At 35.6% G+C, this 23526-nt stretch overlaps 1 protein-coding gene across 1 annotated transcript in view; it reads left to right on the forward strand.

The window, feature by feature from the left end:
- Nucleotides 1-23526, forward strand: part of LOC128579092 (gamma-taxilin-like) — a 72547-nt gene that overhangs the window by 22708 nt on the left and 26313 nt on the right. Inside the window, exons 2-5 of the mRNA XM_053581365.1 lie at nucleotides 10024-10194; nucleotides 11571-11765; nucleotides 13854-13973; nucleotides 15510-15584. Of these exons, the coding sequence (XP_053437340.1) occupies nucleotides 10054-10194; nucleotides 11571-11765; nucleotides 13854-13973; nucleotides 15510-15584 (531 nt within the window). The 5' untranslated portion in view covers nucleotides 10024-10053. The remainder of the gene's footprint in view (nucleotides 1-10023; nucleotides 10195-11570; nucleotides 11766-13853; nucleotides 13974-15509; nucleotides 15585-23526) is intronic.

The raw sequence follows: 23526 nt of genomic DNA on the forward strand, positions 1-23526 counted from the left end.
TGGCAATTATGAATTGAGCTGCAGTGAACAATCTGGTGCAAATATCTTTATTGCCAAATGATTTTTGGTCCTTTGGATACACACCTAGAAGAGGAATTGCAGGATCAAACAGCAGGTTTACATTTAGATCCCTGAGTGTTCTCCAAACTTCCTTCCAAAAAGAACGTACTAGCTTGCATTCCCACCAGCAGTGCAAAACTGTTCCCTTTTCTCCATATCCACGCCAACATCTATAGTTTGGGGATTTTGTGATGTGGATTACTCTTACTGGAGTTAGATGGTATCTCAGAGTAGTTTTGGTTTGCATTTCTCTGATAATTAAAGATGATGAGCATTTTTTCATGTGTCTGTACACCATGCACATGTCTTCTTCAGAGAAGCTTCTGTTCATGTCTCTTGCCCACAATGAAATGGGATCACTTGTTTTTTGCTTAGTAGTAAGTTTGAGTTCTCTGTGGATTCTGGTTATTAGACCTTTGTCAGAAGTATAACTTCCAAAACTCCTCTCCCATTCTGAGGGCTGTCTATTTGCTTTACTTAGTGTGATTTTGGCAGTGCAGAAGATTTTTAATTTAATCATATCCCAGTAAAGTATTTTTGATGTTGCTTCAATTGCCCGGGGTGTCTTCCTCATGAAGTATTCTTCCAGGCCAATTTTTTCAAGTGTTTCCCCTGTACTCTCTCTAAGAATATTTATAGTTTCATGTCTTAAGTTTAAGTCCTTTAATCAGTAAGAGTCAATTTTTGTTAGAGGAGAAAGGTGTGGGTCCAGTCTTCTGTACCCACAATTCTTTTACAAGTTGCCAACCAATTCATCTAGCACCATTTATTGAATAAGGAATCTTTCCCCCAATTTATATTTTTAATGGGCTTATCAAAAAATCAAATGATCATAAGTATCTGGGTTCACTTTTTGGTCTTCAGTTCTGTTCCATACATCTACCTCTCTATTTTTGTGCCAGTACCATGCTGTTTTGATCACTATAGATTTATAGTATAGTCTGAAGTCTGAAAGCGTGATTCATCCCAAATTGTTTATAATTCTGAGTAAAGTTTTGGCTATTCGAGGTTTTTTCTGTTTCCATCTAAAACGAAGTACTAATTTTTCCAGGTCTTTAAGACATGACAGAGGTGCTTTAATAAGGATCATGTTAAATCTGTAGATTGCTTTAGGTCATATGGACATTTTAACAATGTTGATTCTTCCCAGCCACGAGCATGGTATATTTTTCCATTTGTTAACATCTTCACCTATTTCTTTACTCAGAGTTTCGTATTTCTTTTTATGGAGATCTTTCATGTCCTTAGTTAGATACACTCCCAGATATTTCATCTTCTTTGGCACTATGGTAAAGGGAATAGCGTCCTTGATTGTTTTTTCCCCTTGACTATTGTTGGTGAATATAAAGGCTACAGATTTATTAATGTTAATTTTGTATCCTGAGACATTACTATATTCCTTGATCACTTCTAGGATTTTTGTAGTTGATTCCCTGGGGTTTTCCAGATATATAATCATATCGTCTGCGAAGAGTGACAATTTGATCTCCTCTAGTCCTGTTTGTATCCCCCTTGACTGTCTTCTCTTGCCTGATTGTGGTGGCTAAGACTTCCATTACAATGTTAAAAAGCAGTAGAGACAGTGGGCATCCTAGCTTGGTTCCTGATCTGAGTGGAAATGATTTCAATTTTATTCCATTCACTATGATATTGGCTGTGGGTTTGCTGTAGATGGCCTCTATTAGTTTAAGAAACGTTCCTTCTATACCTATTTTCTTAAGCGTTCTGATCAAGAAAGGATGCTGGATATTGTCAAATGCTTTTTCTGCATCAATTGAGAGAATCATATGGTTTTTGTTTGAACCGTCCTTGGAACCCTGGGATAAAACCCACCTGGTTGTGGTGTATAATTTGTTTGATGTGTTGTTGGATTCTGTTTGCTAGGATCTTATTGAATATTTTTGCATCAATATTCATTAGAGATATTGGTCTATAATTTTTTTTCTCGTTGGGTCTTTAACTGGTTTAGGTATCAGGGTGATATTTGCTTCATAGAATGTGTTGGGAAGTATTACTTCTTTTTCTATATTTTGGAAAAGTTTAAGTAGTATAGGTACTAGTTCCTCTTTAAAGGTTTGGTAGAATTCTGATGTGTAGCCATCTGTTCCCGGGCTTTTCTTTTTGGGGAGATTTCTTATAGTTGATGCTATTTCAGAGCTTGTTACAGGCTTGTTCAACATTTCAACTTCTTTCTGGCTAGGTATAAGAGGGTGGCATGTTTCCAAGTATTGATCTATTTCCTTCAGATTTTTGTACTTCTGAGAGTAGAGTTTTATGTAGTATTCATTAAGAATTTTTTTAATTTCTGAAGAGTCTGTTGTTATTTGGCCTTTATCATTTCTGATTGATGAAATTAGGGATTTTGCTCTTCTACTTCTGGTTAGGTTAGCCAAAGGTTTATCTATTTTATTGACCTTTTCAAAAAACCAACTCTTTGGTTGATTTGTTGTATGATTCTTTTGTTTTCAAGTTTATTTAGTTCTGCTCTAATTTTAGTTATTTCTTTTCTTCTGCTGGATTTAGGGTTGGAAAGTTCTTCCTTTTCCAGTTGCTTGAGATGTCCCATTAGGTTATTTACTTCCTCTCTTTCCATTCTCTTGAGGAAGCCTTGCAGTGCTATAAATTTTCCTCTTAGGACTGCCTCTGCAGTATCCCAGAGATTCTGATAGTTTGTTGCTTTATTATTGTTTTGTTCCAAAAATTTGTTAATTTCCTTCTTAATCTCATCTATGACCCAGCTAATGTTCAGCACGAGGTTATTTAGTTTCCATGTTTTTGTATGTGTGTGGAGATTCCTGTTGTTACTGAGTTCATCTTTTATTCCATCATGGTCCGAGAAAATACAAGGAATGATTTCCATTCTTTTAAATTTGCTGAGACTAGACATGTGACCTAAGATGTGATCAGTTTTGGAGGATGATCCGTGGGCTGATGAGAAGAATGTGTATTCAGTTTTTTTTTTAGGAAGAAATATTCTGTAGATGTCTATTAGATGTAAGTGTTGAATGGTTGAGTTTAATTCTAAAATTTCTTTGCTTAGCTTCTTTTTTGAGGATCTATCCAACACTGCCAGAGGAGTGTTATTAAAGTCTCTAACAATTCTGGTGCTGGGGGAAATCAAGTTGCTCATGTCAGTTAAAGTTTCTGTTAGAAATTGTGGTGCATTCTGTGGTGCACAAATGTTGATAATTGAAATCTCATCATGTTGAGTGTTGCCCTTAACAAATAAAAGGGGACCATCATTATCTTTTCTTACTTTAATTGGTTTAAAGCTTATTGTATCTGCAAATAGAATTGCAACACCTCTTTTTTCTGATTTCTATTTGCCTGAATTATAGATGACCATCCCTTCACCCTGAGTCTGTGTTTATCTTTTAAGGTAAGATGAGATTATTCAATGCAGCAGATGTCTGGCCTGAGTTTTTCTCAAATCCAGTCAGCCAAACTATGTCTCTTTAGAGGGCAATTTAAGCCATTCATATTAATAGAGAGTAATGATAAGGCAGATAGAGTTTTGGGTATCAAGTTTTTCGAAAGTCCAGTGGACATTTTTATTCCTTTCACCACTATGAAAGTTGTAATTTGATCAAACATTTCTGAGTGAGTTTACTTTGGTGGTGGAGGATTGTGTTGTTCATTATGGAGAATAGGTCTGAGAATATCCTAAAGAGCTGGCTTAGTTATGGCAAATTTCTTCAACATGTGAATGTCATTGAAGTATTTATTTCTCCATCATAGATGAAACTCAGTTTAGCTGGATACAGTATCCTGGGTTGAAAGTTATTTTGTTTAAGGAGATTAAAGGTTGATGACTACCCTCTTCTGGCTTGAAAGGTTTCAGCAGAGAGATCTGCAGTCATTGTAATGTTCTTCCCCTTGTGTGTTATGGTTTTCTTATGTCTTACAGCTTGAAGAATTTTCTCCTTTATATTAACGTTAGCAAAGTTAATTATAATGTGTCAATGAGAATTTTTATTTGGGTTGAGTGGTGCTGGTGTTCTAAAACTGTCTGCTATCTGAATTTCAGAATTTCTTGGCATGTCTGGAAAGTTCTCTTTAATTGTTTTGTGAAGCAAAACATCTGTATCCTTCACAGCAACCTCATCACTTTCAGGTATTTCTATAAGGCGAACATTAGATCTCTTTGAATTATCTCAGAGCTCTCAGGGAGTGATCCGTTTTTGTTCTCCACTTTTTTCTTCTTTGAGTGTTTGGGAGCATTCAAAAGCTTCGTCTTCAATGTCAGAGATCCTTTCTTCTGCCTGCTCCATTCTGTTACTGAGGGATTCTACTGTATTTTTTAGATCTTGAGGGCTGCAAATTCTTGCTTCAATGTGTCAAAATCTTTGGTCATTTTGTCTTTAAATTGTTGAATTCTTGAGACATCTTTTGAATTACTGCTTTGAATTCTAATTCCTTCATTTCCTCCATTCTGTTGATCTTATTTGCTATCCAAACTCTGAACTCGATTTCTGACATCTCAGCCATTTGTTTGTGAATGGGATCTTGTGCTGTGTCTGCTTTATCATTTCTTGGGGGAGTTGATCTACTCTGATTATTCATGTTGCCAGAGTTTTTCCACTGATTCCACCTTATGATTGTTTTTCACTCTAGGCCAGGTGGTCCGGTAAGGTGAAATTGGATTGGGGTTTTCTGGAGTTGTGGTTAACTAGCCCTTTGTTAAGGATCTGGGACTAATGACTGCAGCTTTTTCTCCTTTAGCTTTGCAAAGGACCTGTACAGTATTACAGTCTGAGGCTGTGGAAACCTGCTTGGTGTGGTGGGCTTAGGTGGCTCTGTCTTGTATTCAGCTGGTTCTTATTCAATCCTGGTGGATCAATGACTCTGTTGAAGTCTTAGCTGAAGATTGCTTGCTTGGAGTCACAGCTTGCCTCAGCAGAGATGGCCTGCAGCTATCTCACTTCTCTCTCGGCTGTGCTCCTAGTCTTCAGCTTAATCGGATACTTTCTGGACATTATCCTCCCCTTTGGACAGGAGCTTCTGTTGCATGCTGCTTCCAGTTGGCCATCTTGCCCCCTCTCTCTTTGGACTTTTTAATAAAAGCTGATCTAACAAGGGTAAAATGAGATCTCATTGTTTTAATTTGCATTTCCCTGATGGAATTTTTTATGTTTTTTTGTCATTTGTTCTTTAGAAAAGCATTTTTTTATGGTTTTAGCTCACTTTGTAAGGGGGCTGTTTGCTTTTTTTCCTAATATGTTTGAGTGCCTTGGATATTCAGTTGTTTTTTTTTTTTTTTTATAGGACATATAGTTTGCAAGTATTTTCTCCCATTCTGTAGTTTGTCTGTTTTTTATGATGATTATTCTCTTTGCTCTGGAGAACATTTTTAATTTAATCAGTCCCTGTTTTATTTTTGTTATTGTTGTAATTACCTTTGGAGTCTTAGTCATAAATTCTTTTTCTGACCAGTTGTTCTCAACCTCCCTAATGCTATAATGTATTTTCATTGTTAAAAAAGGGTGGTAAACCAGAGGTTGAGAACTGCCGACCTAGACTATATCTAGAGTTTTTTCTACATTTTCTTCTATAATTGTTATGGTTTCATGGCTTACATTTAAGTATTTCTTCAATATTCAATTATTTTTTTCTAAATGATGATAGATAGGGATCCTGTTTTAATTCTTGCACATGTGGCTGTTCAGTTTTCCACAGAACGTTGCTGTCTGCCTTGACAAAGATCAATTGGCTGTATGTGGATGGTTGTGTATCTGGGTTTTCTGTTCTGTTCCAGTTTTTTTCTGTTCTGTTCTAGAGACTGTCTCTGTCTCTGTTTTTGTGCCAGTAACTTGCTGTTTGTAGTATAGTTTTAAAGTCCAGTAATGCGATCTCCAGATTTGTTTATTTTGCTTAAGATTGCTTTACTATTTGGACCCTTCCTGTTTCCAAAGTTCAGAATATTTTTTCCACAGATGTGAAATCTGTTGATGTTTTGTATGGTAATGGCATTAAATCTGCAAATCAGTTTATGCCGTATGGATATTTTAACAGTGTTGATTCTATGAGCATAATATGTTCTGCCATTTTTGTTATTGTCACCTTCAGGTTTTTTCTTGTTTTGTAGTTCTCCTTGTAGAGATCTTAAATCTGTGCTTATATGTACATATTCATAAGAATTTTCTCTTCTTTGTAGCTATTGTGAATGTTTTGAGACTGAATTCATTGATCAATTTCTGTATTCTCCTGGTGAATTCTTTGGAACTTTCTATATAAAAAGATCATATCATCAGAAAAAAGCCATAGTTTCACCTCCTCTTTTCTGGTTTGGATGTCCTTTATTTCTTTTTCTTGGCTGATCGTTCTGGCTATAATAGTGACCATAGGTGATCTTAGTCATGACAGTGGGGACTGTGTCCCTGATTTGTTCAAGTTCTTGGTGGAATGCTGTCAACTTTTCAGTATATTGTTGGCTGGAATTTGTCATATATGGCTTGCATGATTTTGAGGTGCATTTCTTCTATTCCTGTTTCTTGAGGGTCTTTATCATGAAAGAATGCTGGATTTTGTCAAATGGTTTTCTGCATCTTTTGAAATAATCATATCATCTTGGTTCTTTTTTTTTTTTGGTTTTGCTTCTTTTTATATGTTGAATAACATTTATCGATTTATATGTGTAGGACAAACATCCATCCTTGGGAGTAAGCCCACTTCATCATGGTGGATTTCTTTCTGATATGCTGTTGAATTCAGTTTGCTATTATTCTTTTTTTTTTGCATCTGTGTTCATAAGGCTTATTTATCTGTAGTTATCATTGTATGTTGAGTCCTTTCCTAGCTATGGTGTCAAGGCGATAGTGGCTTCAGAGATTTGTGTTTGGGAGGATTCTCTTCTTAATGTTGTGGAATAATTTTTGCAGTATGTTTCCTCGGTCTTCTTTTGTAGGTCTGGTAAAATCACTGAATCTATCTGCTCTGGGGCTTTAATTTGTTGGAAGATTTTTTTTATTATTGCTTTGGTCTCATTATTGGTAAGCACAGCTGTTCTCTTTTTTCCTCATTCACTCCAGGAAAGATGTGGGTTTCCAAAAATGTATCCATTTTCTCTACATTTTCTAGTTTATGTGCATAGAGAGTTTTGTAAAATTCCTAGATAATATTTGTATTTCTGTGGTAGCAGTTAGAATATTTCCTTTTTGAGTTAAGCTTATTTTGATCTTTTCTCTCCTATTTCTATTTAATTTGGTTTGTTACTTTTGTTCATCTTTTAAAATGACAACCAACCTTTTGTTTTATTGACCCTTTTTATAAGTTTAGTTTTGTATTCTATGTCACTGTTCTGCTCTGACATATATTTTCTTTTGCTGGCTTTGAGTGTTTTTTCCCTTTCTTTTCTATTTTCGTGAAATATGAGATTAGTCTGTTAATTTGTGATCTTTCTGTGTTTCTGATGTGGGTATTTAAGGCTTTGAATTTCCCTTAAGAATGCTTTTGTTGAGTCCCTTAGATTTTGATAGCTGTGTTCCCTTTGTCCTTGGATCAAGGAATTTTTTTCTTTTTTTTGAGACAGATTTTCACTTATTAACCCACAGTAGAGTCCTATGCTGCCACAGGTCACAGCAACCTCCAAATCCTTGGGCTCCAAGATTCTCTTGCCTCAGCCTCCCGAGTAGCTGGGACTACAGGAGCCCGCCATGACGCCCACCTATTTTTTTGTTGTAATTTGGCCGGCGCTGGGTTTGACCCACCACCCTCGGTATATGGGGCCAGCACCCTACTCACTGTGCCACAGGCACCTCCCGGATCAAGGAATTTTTTATTTCCCTCTTAATTTCATTATTGACCTAACAATTATTTAGCCATAAGTTGTTTAATTTCCACTGTTTTGTGTAGATTATCTTTGTTTTTTTTGGAATTTATTTCTAGTTTTATTCCACTGTGATCTTAGAAGACACGTGATATGATTTCTAGATATATTTTTTAATTTGTTGAGACTTGTTTTGTGGCCTAAGATGTGATCAATCTTAGAGAATAATGTATATTCAGTAGTTTTAGGATAGCATATTATGTAAATGTTAGGTTTATTTGATCTAGAATCTCTTTTATGGATAATGTTTGTTCCTTTATTTTCTGCTTTGTTGCTATGTCAGTGGGGTGTTGAAATTCCTAAGAATTGTGACCCTACTTTTTTTCTTTTTGCTTAAATCTGGTAAATTTTCTTTATGAATATAGGTGCTCCTGTGATAGGTTCACATACTTTTAGAATTGTCATGTCTGTTAAATTGTTCCCTTTACCATCATATAATGATAATCTTTCTCTACTTCACTATTGTTTATATAAAGTCAATTCTATCTTTTTTTTTTTTTTTTGTAGAGACAGAGTCTTACTTACTTTATCACCCTTGGTAGAATGCTGTGGTGTCACAGCTCCCAGTAACCTCCTGGTCTTAGGTGATTCTCTTGCCTCAGCCTCCTGAGTAGTTGGGACTACAGGCACCCACCACAATGCCTGGTTATTTTTTTGTTGGAGTTTGTCCGGGGCCGAGTTTGAACCTGCCACCCTCAGTATATGGGGCAGGCACCTTACCCACTGAGCCCCATGTGCTGTCCAAAGTCAATTCTTTCTTACCATGACAATGGCTATGATTTCTGTTTGCATGGAATATTATTTTTATCTCTTCGCTTTGGAGTCTATATAAGAGTCCTTATAAGTTAGATGTGTTTCCTGTAGAACAAAATACACTTACTCAGTGGATGCTATGTTCTGCCCAGTGTCTTTACTCAGGTCTATGCTGACAGGAAGTGATTTAGAGAGGGCTGGCAGCCTGATGGCTTTTCCTCAAGAAGCTCCTAGTTCATTTGGCAGCTTTTGGACTCATAAAAGTAGAAAGGCCCTCTAGCAGTGCAGGAGCTGACATGCCATGGAGTGAAGGAAGTGAAAATGATTCTCTTAGCATTTTGGTTGGGCTCCGACCCTCCTATGGATTGATCTCTGCCAATATCATGTTCTTTTTTGTTTTGTTCACTTTTTGTCTGTGAATCTCTTGTAGGTTCTGGCACTTTCCCCTAAGAATTACACCTCATCTATGTCTGTTTCATGTAAAATCTTTTCTTCTTTCTGAGATGTTTTGGCAGCTTATGTTACTTGATCACCTATCTTCCAGAGAATTTCTCTTAGTGTTTCTCGACCGTTCCCTCTTGTTCTTGAAATGTTTGATTTGCTAATATTATTCTTCATAAAAACTTTACTCAAGTGTCAATAAAACTGCTATTTAATGTTAGTGTAAAATAGAATAATTAATTTTGTGGTGGGACCTGTGGCTAAAAGGAGTTGGCGCCAGCCCCATATACCAGAGGTGGTGCGTTCAAACCCAGCCCTAGCCAAAAACTGCAAAATAAATAAATAAATAAATAAAATAATAATAATAAAAAATTTTAGTTTTGAATCTGAAACTGACTTCACTCACAAAGAATTCTTAGTGTTGTTTATTATATTCTAATTTTCTTTTTTGGCCAGAGCTGGGTTTGAACCCAACACCTTCGGCATATGGGGCCAGCATCCTACTGCTTTGAGCCACAAGCACTGTCCCATAATGTTCTAATTTTGACAGTTGGTTTGAAAAAGTAGTTATTGTGTGAACTTGTAGAGAAGTGAAACTATGAATAATTTTAGTATTGCTCTCAATGAAGTTTTTGATTCAGAGTTTTATTCAAAGATTAGTTTTTGCTTAGAAAAGGAAATGTAGATTGATTTTCATTACTAAATTATTTGCATGCTTTTCTGTTCTAAGTAGAAAAGATAGAAGGAGGAAAGTCTCCATGTATATTACGTGCAAAAATAGAGTTTTATAGTATTAGAAGCCAGCCTGGGCCTGCTAAACAACAATGACAACTGCAACCAATGTGGTAGATACTTGTAATCCCAGCCACTCGGGAGGCTGTTTTAACATACAGTTCTTCCATCTGTTACTCAACTTTATAAATGTAAAGTGCTTGTAATTCTAGCTGGAGGACAGCAGGAGTGTTCAGAAACAAATGAAGACTCTTCAGAAGAAGCAAGCTCAAATTGTGAAAGAAAAAGTTCACTTGCAGAGTGAACACAGCAAGGCTTTCTTGGCAAGAAGCAAACTGGAGTCTCTTTGTAGGGAACTTCAGCGTCACAATAAGTTGTTAAAGGTTAGTTGGTTTATTTTACTGTTTCTCAGGAGATACTTATAATCACTGTTTATATCACTGCTTGAAATAAGTTCTTGTGCTGCTTGGCTTTAATGGAAATTAATTATAATAAGGGCCACTGGTTGATAACTCCCAGGTACACTCATTGCTGGTAGATCAAGTTCCTAGGCAGAACACTTCATTCTTAGTAACAAAGATAATCTTGTTCGTTGTGTTTTTTTTTTTTCATTTTTTTTACTTGAGCTGATATTGCACATGAGGTTATTGTAAATTTAAGACTTCTTTTTCTATGTAAGTTTTTTGTTTGTTTGTTTTTGGATTCAATGACAAGCTCCTTAATGTTCTTTGTATTTGATCATAGGAAATCTATGTGACATATTTATGGTCATCTCTCTTTCGCTTAGAAAGCTCAAAAGTTGCTACATTTTGCTCATCCCTGATGTAGTTAACCTGTCTTTGTCTGGTAAAGAAGGAAAAGCTTGGCTGAAATGAAAAATGTAGGAAAAAATTTGAGTGAACATTAGTCTAAGAGGAAAAAACAAGTTGCCAAACTCTATTATGGATGTTAATTGGATAGAATGCTAAACTGTCCTTTGCCCATTCTTGTTTATTTAGTGGCTGAATTAGAATAGTACTTACAGCTATGATGATTGTAATAGAGGTATCAACATTTATATCAAAAGGTGAAAGAGGAAAAAACAGACCTTAGAAAGGAATCTGCCAGGTAACAGGGGAACTCTGGGATTTGGGGACAGTATATAGTTGGAGAATGAATTTGATGGTCTTGAATCTCTGACTACCCTCATCATACAAAGTTAAAATGCAGGACACCTTACGAAATGGCTCCTTACTTGATATGAGGGTTTTCAATTTGTTTTTGCTTTTGAAATGTGTATTTAAATGTAGTGAAAGTAGGTAGTGTTGTTTTTCTTAGCATGTTAACTAGGTAAATGTTTTTCTGCGCTTGGGATCTTAACAAAACTTCGGAAGTGAGGTTTCTAAAATAATGAGTTCCATTCATACCTTGCTCCCTAGAAAATGAAAGTGTGACTCAGAAAGTAAACTACAAGATCTATAAGCTGATATATGATGAGAATCTAACTGATGACAAGGGTATTTAGGAAAATAATGTGGAAGAAACTGACAATGTGGGAAAACATCTTACTTGCATTTTAGTTAACTAAATATCTAGATTGATAGCACTTATTTTATAGTAGAGCAGTTTGCTTTTCTTTGATTATATACGTAGCAAAATCTGCTTGTTTTTAAAAGAGCTAACATTTTAGGACAGCAGTAAGCGAACCAACATTGTAGCACATTCTTTTTTGAGTTTTGTTTATAGTTCTTTATTATTAACAAATTATTTTGGATAATAGGAAGAACATCTGCAGCAGGCAAAGAAGGAGGAAGAAAATTGTAAAGAAGCAACTGCACATTTCCAAATCACTTTAAATGAAGTTCAGGCTCAGCTGGAACAACAGAACATACAAAATGTCAAACTTCAACAAGAGAACATCAAACTTGGAGAGAAACTAAAGAAGTTCATTGAACAGTATGCGCTGAGGGAAGAGGTAACCACGTTGGGTTCTTTATAGATAGTTCCTTAACTTTAAGAAGCGCTTCACTCTGGTTCCATCCCATAGTTCAGTGAGTAGGGCGCCAGGCACATATGCTGAGCTGGCGGGCCTGGGCCTGCTAAACAGCAATGACAACTACAAACAAAAAATAGCCAGGCATTGTCATGGGTGCCTGGTCCCATGCTAGACCCAGCTACTCAGGAGGCTGAGCCCAAGAGTTTGAGGTTGCTGTGAGCAGAGACACCACAGCACTCTACCAAGGGTGAGATAGTGAGACTCTGTCTCAATTAAAAAAAAAAAAGAAGAGCTTCACTAATAACTACTAAAGTAAAAATGTCACAGGACAATATTTTAGAACTTGTATATATGCACAGCAGAAATTAAGTAATTATTAGAAACACCTGTAGTAACCATCTGAAGAGAAATACTAATTGGGATCATCACTTGAACAAGGGTTCAATAAATTTGAATAAATGAGGTGATTTCTAAGAGACATGGTACTTTTTTCCCATGTTATGCTCAAAAATTGCGATTGTAGCATACAGATTTTTTCCTTTCATCCAAGCGGTTTGGCCCCTAAAACCTCTATATCTGAGATTTCTATGTTAATTTGTACTATGTATATTACGTTAAGTACAAAAATAGGGGTTTATATACTATTTTATACTATTAGAATTGACTAGCCATACCCAATGAAGTAAAGAATTTGTTGGAAGGATACATAGATTCTGAACCTGGTTGATGCTGCTATTTAATGCTAAACTACTCTAGCCTTTGGGGGGTGTCTAAAATAAAAGCAGCAAAGTGATAGCCTGCTTATTTAAGGTTCTGTCACTTAACTTCACCAATTATCTACTTTTATTTGTAGTAACTCTTGTTTTATTTATTTTTAAACAAATCTAACATATCATTATTTCATTCATCACCAAAGCATAACCACATACTATATTTAAACCTAAAAATTTAATAGTCATTATGTAATCAGATATTTTGTCACTGTTCAAGTTTCTATTTCCTTTTATTCTGAGGTGATTTAAATTGACATCAAAATAAAGTTTGTACATTTCATTGTTTCATGACATTCCAAGTCTTTTTATACTTCTGTTTTTCCTCTTTTCATTATACTTATTAAAAAAAAATTGTAGGCCTATTAAATTTGTTCTGTTAAGTTCTTAATTTTATAAAAAGATTTTTGCTACTAGAGAAGTAGCAAATACTGAAAATGTAAATGTTCAAGTTATATTACTTGTGGGCTTTGTTTAAATGTTACATACTTTTTTTTGGTTAGGATATTATTGAATAATAATTAAATTATAGGGAGTTAAAGATAATTATTTATTATACTTTCCTCAAAATTTAGTTAGGACACTTTATTAGCTAGGATCTCTTCCTTTCACATAGGATTATTAAGGGATTATTATTTTCCCACGTGTGAAGGGATGTTCTGAAGGGGTTGTTGTAATTAGATAATTACTTAACGATTTAGTTTGTAAAGCTTTTATCAAATGTTTAGTATGTGACAGGCAATAAAAACCCTACTATGGTTTAATTATTGCTTGATTTGGACAACTCTGTAAGGTATGTGTCATTATCCACCTTTGAAGAAAAGGGAATGGTCTGCTGCAAAAAGGAGAATTTGGAATTTGTCCTGTGCCTCCAGTCATCTAGATAAGATTTGCTAGAGGCCATTCTTGTTATTACCATATCTTATGCTGTCTTCAACTAAGAAATTTGGGATGATAAAAGGAGGAGAAAAAAATGTCCAGGAATTATGTGTGTGATGAAATGAATTATATTCTTATCCTTCGTCTTGATGAGTTTGAGTCAGAAACAGTTAGTATAGCGTTGTTGAGGGGTGACCTACCTCTCACTGGCTGGTCACAAGGTAGCAGTGAGTGCAACACTTCTCTGAGTTTGTAGTGTGGTATTGGATGGCTGCTTCAGTAAGTGCAGAGACAGACCCAATATTTTTAGCTGTGACAGTATTAGCAATAAGCAAAGTGCTTTAAGTGGTATTATGTTTCATCTCCACTGTGTTCCTTTTTTCATTAAGTGATAGAATGAATTTTACTTTCACCATAGCATATTGAGAAAGTGTTCAAACATAAAGAACTGCAACAACATCTTATGGATGCCAGACTTCAGAGAACAACACAGCTAATAAAGGAAAATGAAGAAAAGCACCAGAAAGAGAGAGAATTTGTAAGTTCTACTTAAAAAACTGGCAAAATTGTAACAAGCCATTTAAAATAGTTAAATAAATTTAACATAGCACCAGGGCATGTGCTTTGGTTTTTTTACACTTTAGATTGACACCTGTGTTTTGGGGGTGGGGAGTTGTTAGAATATAGTGAACTTTTTATTTCTAATGGAATTCTTAGGTAAAACTTTATTGGAGAGTAGACCAAGTTAGTGGAAAAACTCACATTAATTGATCTTTCCATGTTTGGACTGTTAACTTGGTTTTTATTTAATGGTTACCAGATCTAAGAATGTGCCAGTTAGGCTTTGAGAGTTAGGCACAGTGAAATTTACTAAAGTATTAGTAGAGTAGATCTCCTACATACTGTTATACTTTTTAGATAAATAACTTAAAAGTTAGAACACTTCTGTGGTATACTTTTCTTATAAAATTTAACAGAATTCTGTTTCCTAATTAGTGAACATCGTTGACAGAGTATGTGTTCAGATTATTTAGTCTGATAGTAACAGCAAACACAGTGAAATCTCATTGAGTGTGTATATTTACCCTATGCAAATCAAACTGTGAACAAAAGTGAGAAATGATAATGTGGAGTATTGCATTCAGCATTTTCATTGAAGTAGTATAGGCTTTTAGTTGAGCATAGTGTGAAGACTCAGTTTATGAATGTTCTCCTTCCTGATACGAACAGCTCATATTGAATGTGAGTCTAGGATTTAAGAGATACTTTTCACCCAGTAGGGATTAGAGAACCTATGGCCTCAAGCTGCATATGGCCTTCTGGATGCTTGAATGCAGCTTTTTGACTGAATCCAAATTTAATGAACAAATCTTCGCATTTGTTCTTTCAAGTTTGGATTTGGTGAAGGAGCTGCACTTGAGGACCTGCCGGGCCACACAGTAGACTTAAGGCTACAGATTGAAGCAGGTATTTTCTGGTTAGTTTAAGAATCTTTTCAGGTTTGTTTTCACACAGTCTGTAGCATTTTACTTTAGAAATTGAGGGAGCGAATTTCACAGCAGCCTACTATACAACTTAATTATCTACTTTTCTGTTATTAAACTGGTATTAATTAGCTTCTTCTCTTTCCCTAGAGTCTCCTTTACATCGTTTTTAAATAGTGATCTGAAACTGGCTGTTTTCCATTCTTGCAGGCTTTCTCTGCTTGCTTCTTCTTGAAGAGTAGAGGACTTTTTAAATGACCCAAATAATGTCAAGATTCCTAGCCATGTTCTCTGTTTACAAGTATAGATGTTTATTTTGAAGCACAGCACATTTTGACCCTAAATTTTCGAAATCCTATTGTGTATCTAGGGTTTTTTTCCTCCTATGAAAATAAAGATTACTCTTAAATTGTAAATATTTACAAATACAATAGATAAAAGGTTTAGGTACTTGGCAGTTGAAGTTTTATAGTATTGAGCTGTGACCGTTACTAAAATTAATGAGCAGAAGACTAAATGATGGTCATTTGATGTTTTAGCTGTATGTGTAATTGCTGTTAGTGTTTTATCAGAATGTGTCTATTTTCTAGTTATTAAAAGAAACAACAGAATCAAAACACAAATATGAAGAAATGAAACAACAGGAAGTGCAACTAAAACAGCAGGTAACTTGACAACAGACGAATATAGAATGTGTAATTCTTTTTCCCCTCCACAACTGGCTGGAATGGGAAAATTGATCATTTGCTCTTTTGGAGTTTTCCATTTGAGATAATGAATTCATACTGATTTTCCCAGATTTTTTTTTTTGTTGTTGTTGTTATTGTTGTTGCCGTTGTCATTATTGGTTATCTGGCCGGCGCCAGGTTCGAACCCACCAACCTTGATGTATGTGGCTAGTGTTGTAACCACTGTGCTACAGGTCCCAAGCTTCCCAGATTTTTTTTTTATTATTATTATTTTTAATGTTAGTGTATAAACCTCTTGTTTCAGACAAATCTGGATGGCTGGTGAGCCTCTGTGTAGTGTCCCCTTTCTTCTAAGATATTTTCTCTGCTGTCTTTAAATTTTATTCTATTAGCCAACTATATGAGGTCTGACAATTGAGTTTGCAAACGCTACCTAAAAAAGTGCTAAATACCTGATTGCTGAATATAAGTGCGGTCATCAGATGTCCATGGGAGGTATGTAGCATCTTTTTCAAGATAACCTTGTGAACTTAATTGTCAGACCTCGTATGACAACAGCTATAATGGCCCTTCCAAAAATAGAAGTCTAAAATTATTTTGAAGAATGGACTAGGTTCTGGCATCAGTGCATAGCTTCCTAAGAGAAGTACTTCAGAAGTGATCATATTCACCATTTCTTCCAGGATGAGTTTGCAAATTTAATTGTCACACCATGTATTTTAAAAATATTTCATATGCTCAGATACCTATTTCTAAGGTTATGTAATGTGTACGTTTTCTTTTTTATAAAGAATGTTAGGAGTTCTAATTTTTCAATACAAATCTGTGTGGTGACACGTTTTAGTCTTTGCTTGGCTGCTTTTCATGAAACAAAGGAAAAAGATGCTGTATCTTCACTCAGATGAAGGGCACAGGAAATGTTATGTTTCCTGTCTCTGATAGTTTACTGATACTAATGTAGTCTTTATAGATAGGAGTGATTAGATGTTTATACATAAATTACCCTTTTTTAAATTGCATAGATTCCAACGTTGAAACAACTATTAGGCATTTTAAAAACTTGTTAAAAGTTTAATGTAAGGACTTTTAATTATTATAAAGTACACTATTATGTTGAGACTGGTGGGCATCTTCATGAGATATCATTTTCTAGTGCTATTTATCTTTGGGAACATGTCTTTGTTTTTATAACTTAATTTTTATTAAATCGTAACTATATACATTTATGGGGTACAATATGATGATTTGATATACAATATGGAATGCTCAAATCAAACTAATTAACATAATAATCACCTCACTTCCTTATTTTTGTGGTAAGACATTTATAATACATACTTAGTTGTTTTGAAATGTACCCTTGCATTGTGCACATTAGGTGACATCCTGCCAAATACCCTCCCTCCCCTCTTTCTCATCTTGCCTTTTTCTTTCTGGAATATCTTTGTGTTTTATCATTCATATGAATGTGTGTTTACATATTGATTTCATAGTAGTATTGAATACATTGGATACTTTTTCCCCATCCTTGAGATACTTTAATAAGAAGAGTATGTTCTAGTTCCATCCAGGTAAACATAAAAGATGTAAACTTTCCCCCTTTTTTATGGCTGCATGGTACTCCGTGGTGTACATATACCACAATTTATTTATACATTCATGGGTTGATGGGCATTTAAGCTGCTTCCACGACTAGGTTATTGTGAATTGGGCTGCAATAAACGTTCTGGTGCAAATGTCTTTGTTGTAAAATGATTTTTGTTCATTTAGGTAGATACCTAGTAATCAAATTGCCGTATCAAAAGGTAGGTCAACTTTTATTTCCCTAAGAATTCTCCATACTTCTTTCCAAAAACGCTGTATTGGTTTGCATTCCCCCATGCAGTGTAGAAGTGTTCCCTTCTCTCTGCATCCACACCAGTATCTGCAGTTTAGGCATTTTTTTTAAGTAAGCTAATCTTACTGGAGTTAGGTGATATCTCCAAATGGTTTTGATTTGCATTTCTCTGATGATTAAAGATGATGAGCATTTTTTCATATGTTTGTAGGCCATGCACCTGTCTTCTTCAGAGAAGCTTCTGTTTAAGTCTTTTGCCCACAAAGACATGTTTCTTCTTTTCTTTTTGATTAGTTTGAGTTTTCTGTAGATTCTAGTTATCAACCTTCACTGGAAACATAACATGCAAAAATCTCCCAATGTGAAGATTAGCTTTACTTACAGTGTCCTTTACTTACAGAAGTTTGTTAGCTTGATCAGATCTCAGTAATATATTTTTGATGTTACTTCAATTGCTGAGGGTGGTCCTCCTCATAAAATATGTTCCCAGACCAGTATCTTCAAGAGTCCGTGCATTCTCTTCTAGTGTAAATATTTTATCTAGTAAGAATTAATTTTGGTTAGCAGTGAAATGTGAGAGTCCAGTTTCAGTCTTCTACATGTCACCAGCCAGTTCACCTAGCAACATTTGTTAAATAGGGAAATTTTTCCCAATTGTATGTTTTTGCTAGGCTTATCAAAGATCAAATGATGATATGTAACTGGGTTCATCTCTAGGTTCTCTATTCTGTTCCATATTTCTACATTGCTAGTATTGTGCTAGTATCATGCTGTTTTGATGACTATAGATTTGTAGTATAATCTGAAATCTGATAATGTAGAGCCTCCTGATTTGTTTTTAATTCTTTTTTTTTTCTGTAGAGATAGAGTTTCACTTTATGGCCCTCAGTAGAGTGCCATGGCATCACACAGCTCACAGCAATCTCCAACTCCTGGGCTTAGGTGATTCTCTTGCCTCAGCCTCCCAAGTAGCTGGGACTACAGGCGCTTGCCACAAGGCACGGCTATTTTTTGGTGGCAATTTAGCTGGGGTCAGGTTTGAAGGCACCACCGTCAGTATATGGGGCAAGTGAACTACCCACTGAGCCACAGGCATTGCCCCCTTTTTTTTTTTTTTTATTAAATCAGCTGTGTACAATAATGCAATCATGAGGTACAATGTGCTGGTTCCATATACAGTCTGAAATATTTTCACTGAACTGGTTAACATAGCCTTCATGGCATTTTCTTAATTATTGTGTTCAAACCCTTATACTCTACACTTAGTAAACTTCACCTGCATCCTTCCAAGATGCACCCTAGGTGTGGACCCACCAATCACCTTCCCTCGACCCTACCTCCCCCTCGCTTCCCCTCCCTGCCCCTTCCACATATTCTTGTACTGAGATTGGGTTATAGCCTTTGTATGAAAGCTATAAATTAGTTTTATATTAGGGCTGAGTACATTGGGTACTTTTTCTTCCATTCTTTAGATACCTTGCTAAGAATATTTTCCAGCTCCATCCACGTAAACATGAAGGAGGTATAGTCTCCGTCTTTCTTTATGGCTGCATAATATTCCATGGTGAACAAATACCACCATTTATTAATCCATTCATGAGTCAATGGGCACTTACGTTATTTCCATGTCTTAGCAATTATGAATTGGGCTGCAATAAACATTTTGGTACAAATATCTTTGCTATAGTGTGATTTTTGGTCTTCTGGATATATACCTAGAGGAATTATAGGATCAAATGGCAGATCTACTTTTAGATCTCTAAATATTCTCCAAACATCTTTCCAAAAAGACCATATTAGTTTGCATTCCCACCAGCAGTGCAGAAGTGTTCCCTTTTCTCCACATCCGCGCCAACATCTCTGGTTTTAGGATTTTGTGATGTGGGCTAATCTTACTGTAATTAGATGATATCTCAAAGTAGTTTTGATTTGCATTTCTCTGATGCTTAAGGATGATGAGCAGTTTTTCATGTGTCTGTAGGCCATGGGCCTGTCTTCTTCAGAGAAGTTTCTCTTCAAGTCCCTTGCCCAATCTGAGATGGGATCACTTGTTCTTTTCTTGCTAATACGTTTCAGTTCACTGTGGATTCTGGTTATTAAACCTTTGTTGGATACATATCCTGCAAATATCTTCTCCCATTCTGAGGGCTGTCTGCTTCCTCTACTTACTGTGTTCTTGACTGTGCAGAAACTTTTTAGTTTCATCAGGTCTCTGTATTTTTGATGCAGCTTTAATTGCCCAGGGGTCCTCCTCAAAAAATATTTCCCCAGCCAATTCCTTCAAGAGTTTTCTCTGCACTTTCTTCTAGTATTTTTATAGTTTCGTGTCTTAAATTTAAATCTTTAATCCAGTGAGAGTCTATCTTAGTTAAAGGTGAAAGGTGTGGGTCTAATTTCAGTCTTCTACAGGTCACCAGCCAGTTCACCCAGCACCATTTGTTAAATAGGGAATCTTTTCCCCATTGAATGTTTTTTTTATCTTGTCAAATATTAACTAAAGGTAAGTAGCTGGGTTCATTTCTTGGTTTTCTATTCTGTTCCATATATCTGTCTCTCTGTTTTAGTGTCAGTACCATGCTGTTTTGATCACTATTGATTTATAGAATAGTTTGAGGTCTGATAGCGTAATTCCTACTGCTTTGTTTTTATTTCTGAGAAATGTCTTGGCTATTCAAGGTTTTTTCTGATTACATATAAAACGATGTATTATTTTTTTTGAGGTCTTTAAAGTATAACAATGGAGCTTTAATAGGAATTGCATTAAAATTGTATATTGCCTTGGGTAGTATAGACATTTTGACAATCTTGATTCTTCCCAGCCATGAGCATGGCATGTTTTTCCATTTGTTAACATCTTCAGCTATTTCTTTTCTGAGAGTTTCATGGTTTTCTTTATAGAAATCTTTCATGTTCTTTGTCAGATAACTCCCAAATATTTCATCTTCTTTGGCACTACTGTAAAGGGAATAATGTCCTTGATTGTTTTTTCAGCTTGGCTATTGTTGGTATATATAAAGGCTGCAGGTTTTTGGGTGTTGATTTTGTAGCCTGAGACATTGCTGTATTGATCACTTCTAAGAGTTTTGTAGTAGAATTCCTGGTGTTTTCCAGATATTCAATCATATTATCTGCGAAGAGTGAAAGTTTGATTTCCTCTGACCCTATATGGATACCCTCAATCGCCTTTTCTTCGCTAATTGCAATGGCTAAAACTTCCATTACAATGTTAAAGAGCCATGGAGACAATGGGCAACCATGCCTGGTTTCTGATCTGTGGAAATGGTTTCGATTTAACTCCATTCAATATGATATTGGCTGTAGGTTTGTTGTAGATGGTCTCCATTAGTTTAAGAAATGTCCCTTCGATACCATTTTCTTTTTTTTTCTTTTCTTTTCTTTTTTTTTTTTTTTGCAGTTTTTTTGGCCAGGGCTGGGTTTGAACCCACCACCTCTGGCATATGGGGCCAGCGCCCTACCCCTTTGAGCCACATGCGCCGCCTATACTATTTTCTTAAGTGTTCTGATCACAAAGGAATGCTGGATATTATCAAAAGCTTTTTCTGAATCAATTGAGAGAATCCTATGGTCTTTGTTTTTTTTTTTTTGTAGAGACAAAGTCTCACTGTACCGCCCTCGGGTAGAGTGCTATGACGTCACACGGCTCACAGCAACCTCTAACTCTTGGGCTTACGCGATTCTCTTGCCTCAGCCTCCCAAGCAGCTGGGGCTACAGGCGCCCACCACAGCGCCCGGCTATTTTTTTGTTGTAGTTTGGCCAGGGCTGGGTTAGAACCTGCCACCCTCGGCATATGGAGCCGGCACCCTACTCAGTGAACCACAGGCGCTGCCCTGGTCTTTGTTTTTTAATTTATTTATGTGCTGAATTACGTTTATAGATTTATGTATATTGAACCAGCCTTGAGCCCCTGGGATAAAACTCACTTGGTTATGGTGTACAATTTGTTTGTGTTGCTGGATTCTGTTTGCTAGGATCTTGTTGAATATTTTTGCATTAGTATTTATTAGTGATATTGGTCTATAATTTTCTTTTCTTGGTTGGGTCTTTTCCTTGTTTGGGATCAAGGTGATGTTTGTTTCATAGAATGTGTTGGGTAGTATTCCTTATTTTTCTATCTTTTGCAAAAGTTTGAGTAATATAAGTACTAGTTCCTCTTTAAAAGTTTGTTAGAATTCTGTTGGGAAGCCACTGGATCTGGGCTCTTCTTTTTAGGGAGATTTTGTATAGTTGATGCTATTTCAGAACTTGATACAGGCTGGTTCAACATTTCCACCTCATTCTGGCTAAGTCTTGGGAGGTGGCATGCTTCTAAGTATTCGTTGATTTCCTTCAGGTTTCGTATTTCTGAGAATAAAGTTTCTTGTAGTATTCATTAAGAATTTTTTTAATTTCTGAAGAGTCTTTGTTATTTCATCTTTACCATTTCTGATTGATGAAATTTGAGATTTTACTCTTTATTTTTTTTTTTTCTGGTTAGGTTAGCTAAAGATTTATCTATTTTATTGACCTTTTCAAAAAAAAAAACAACTTTTTGATTTATTGATCTGTTGTATAATTTTTTTTTTCAATTTCATTTAAGTCTGCTCTAATTTTGGTTATTTCTTTTCTTCTGCTGGTTTGGGATTGGAATATTATTCCTTTTCCAATTGCTTGAGATGTCCCATTAAGATGTTAACTTCCTCTCCCTCTCTCTCCCTCTGTTCTCTTGAGGAAGGCTTGCAGTGCTATAAATTTCCCTCTTAGGACTGCCTTGACGGTATTGCAGAGGTTGTGACAATTTGTGTCTTCATTGTTTTGTTCCAAATTTTTTTTTATTTCCTTCTTAATCTCGTCTATGACCCAGCTATCATTCAGCATGAGATTATTCAGTTTCCATGTTTTTGTATGAGTATGCAGGTTCTTGTTGTTACTGAGTTCCGCTTTTATTCCATGATGGTCTCAGAAGATGCAAGGAATTATTTCTATTCTTTAAAAATTGCTGGGGTTAGATTTGTGACCTAAGATGTGATCAATTTTGGAGTATGTTTCATGAGCTGATGAGATGAATGTGTATTCAGTTTTGTTAGGATAAAATGTTCTGTAAATATTTTTTAAATCCAATTGATGGATGGTTAAGTTTAAATCTAAAATATCTTTGCTAAGCTTCTTCTTAGAGGATCTATCCAACACCACTAAATGGGTGTTAAAATCTTCGAATACTATGGAGCTGGAGGAAATCAAGTTGCTCATGTTCATTAGATTTTCTCTTATAAATTGTGGCACATTTTGGTTGGGTGCATAAATATTCATAATTGAAATATCATCATATTGAGTCTTGCCCTTAACAAATATGTAGTGACCCTCCTTATCTTTCCTTACTTTTGTCTGGTTAAAGCCTATCGTATCTGCAAATAAATTGCAACACCTGCTTTTTTCTGTTTTCCATTTGCTTGGAATATAGATCCCTTCACCCTGAGTCTATATTTATCTTTTAAGTTAAGATGAGATTCCTTTATACAGCAGATATCTGGTCTGAGATTTTGTGTCCAGTCAGCCAGCTGTGACTCTTTAGAGGACAATTTAATCCATTCGCATTAATTGAGAATATACATAGGCCTGGTATTATTTTGGGTATCGAGTTTTTCGAAAGACCAGTGGACATTTTTAATCCTTTTGCCACTGTGGAATTTGGAATTTGATCAGAAATTTCAGAGTTTACTTTTGTGGTGGAGAGTTGCACTGGCCATAATGGAGAATAGGTCTGAGGATATCCTGGAGAGCTGGTTTAGTTATGGCAAATTTCTTCAACTTATGAATGTCATTAAAGTATTTTATTTCTCCATCATAAATGAAATTCAGTTTAGCTGGCTACCTGATCTTGCGTTGAAAGTTATTTTGTTTTAGGAGATTAAAAGTTGATGACCACCCTCTACTGACTTTAAAGGTTTTAGCAGAGAAATCAGCAGTCATTCTAATATTCTTCCATTATACGTTTTTTTTATGTCTGGCTGCTTTCAGGATTTTCTCCTTCATATTAACTTTAGTAAAGTTAATTATGATGTGCCTGGGGGATGTCTTATTCA

The sequence above is a fragment of the Nycticebus coucang genome, chromosome Y, assembly GCF_027406575.1.
Source record: "Nycticebus coucang isolate mNycCou1 chromosome Y, mNycCou1.pri, whole genome shotgun sequence".
Lineage (NCBI taxonomy): Eukaryota > Metazoa > Chordata > Mammalia > Primates > Lorisidae > Nycticebus > Nycticebus coucang.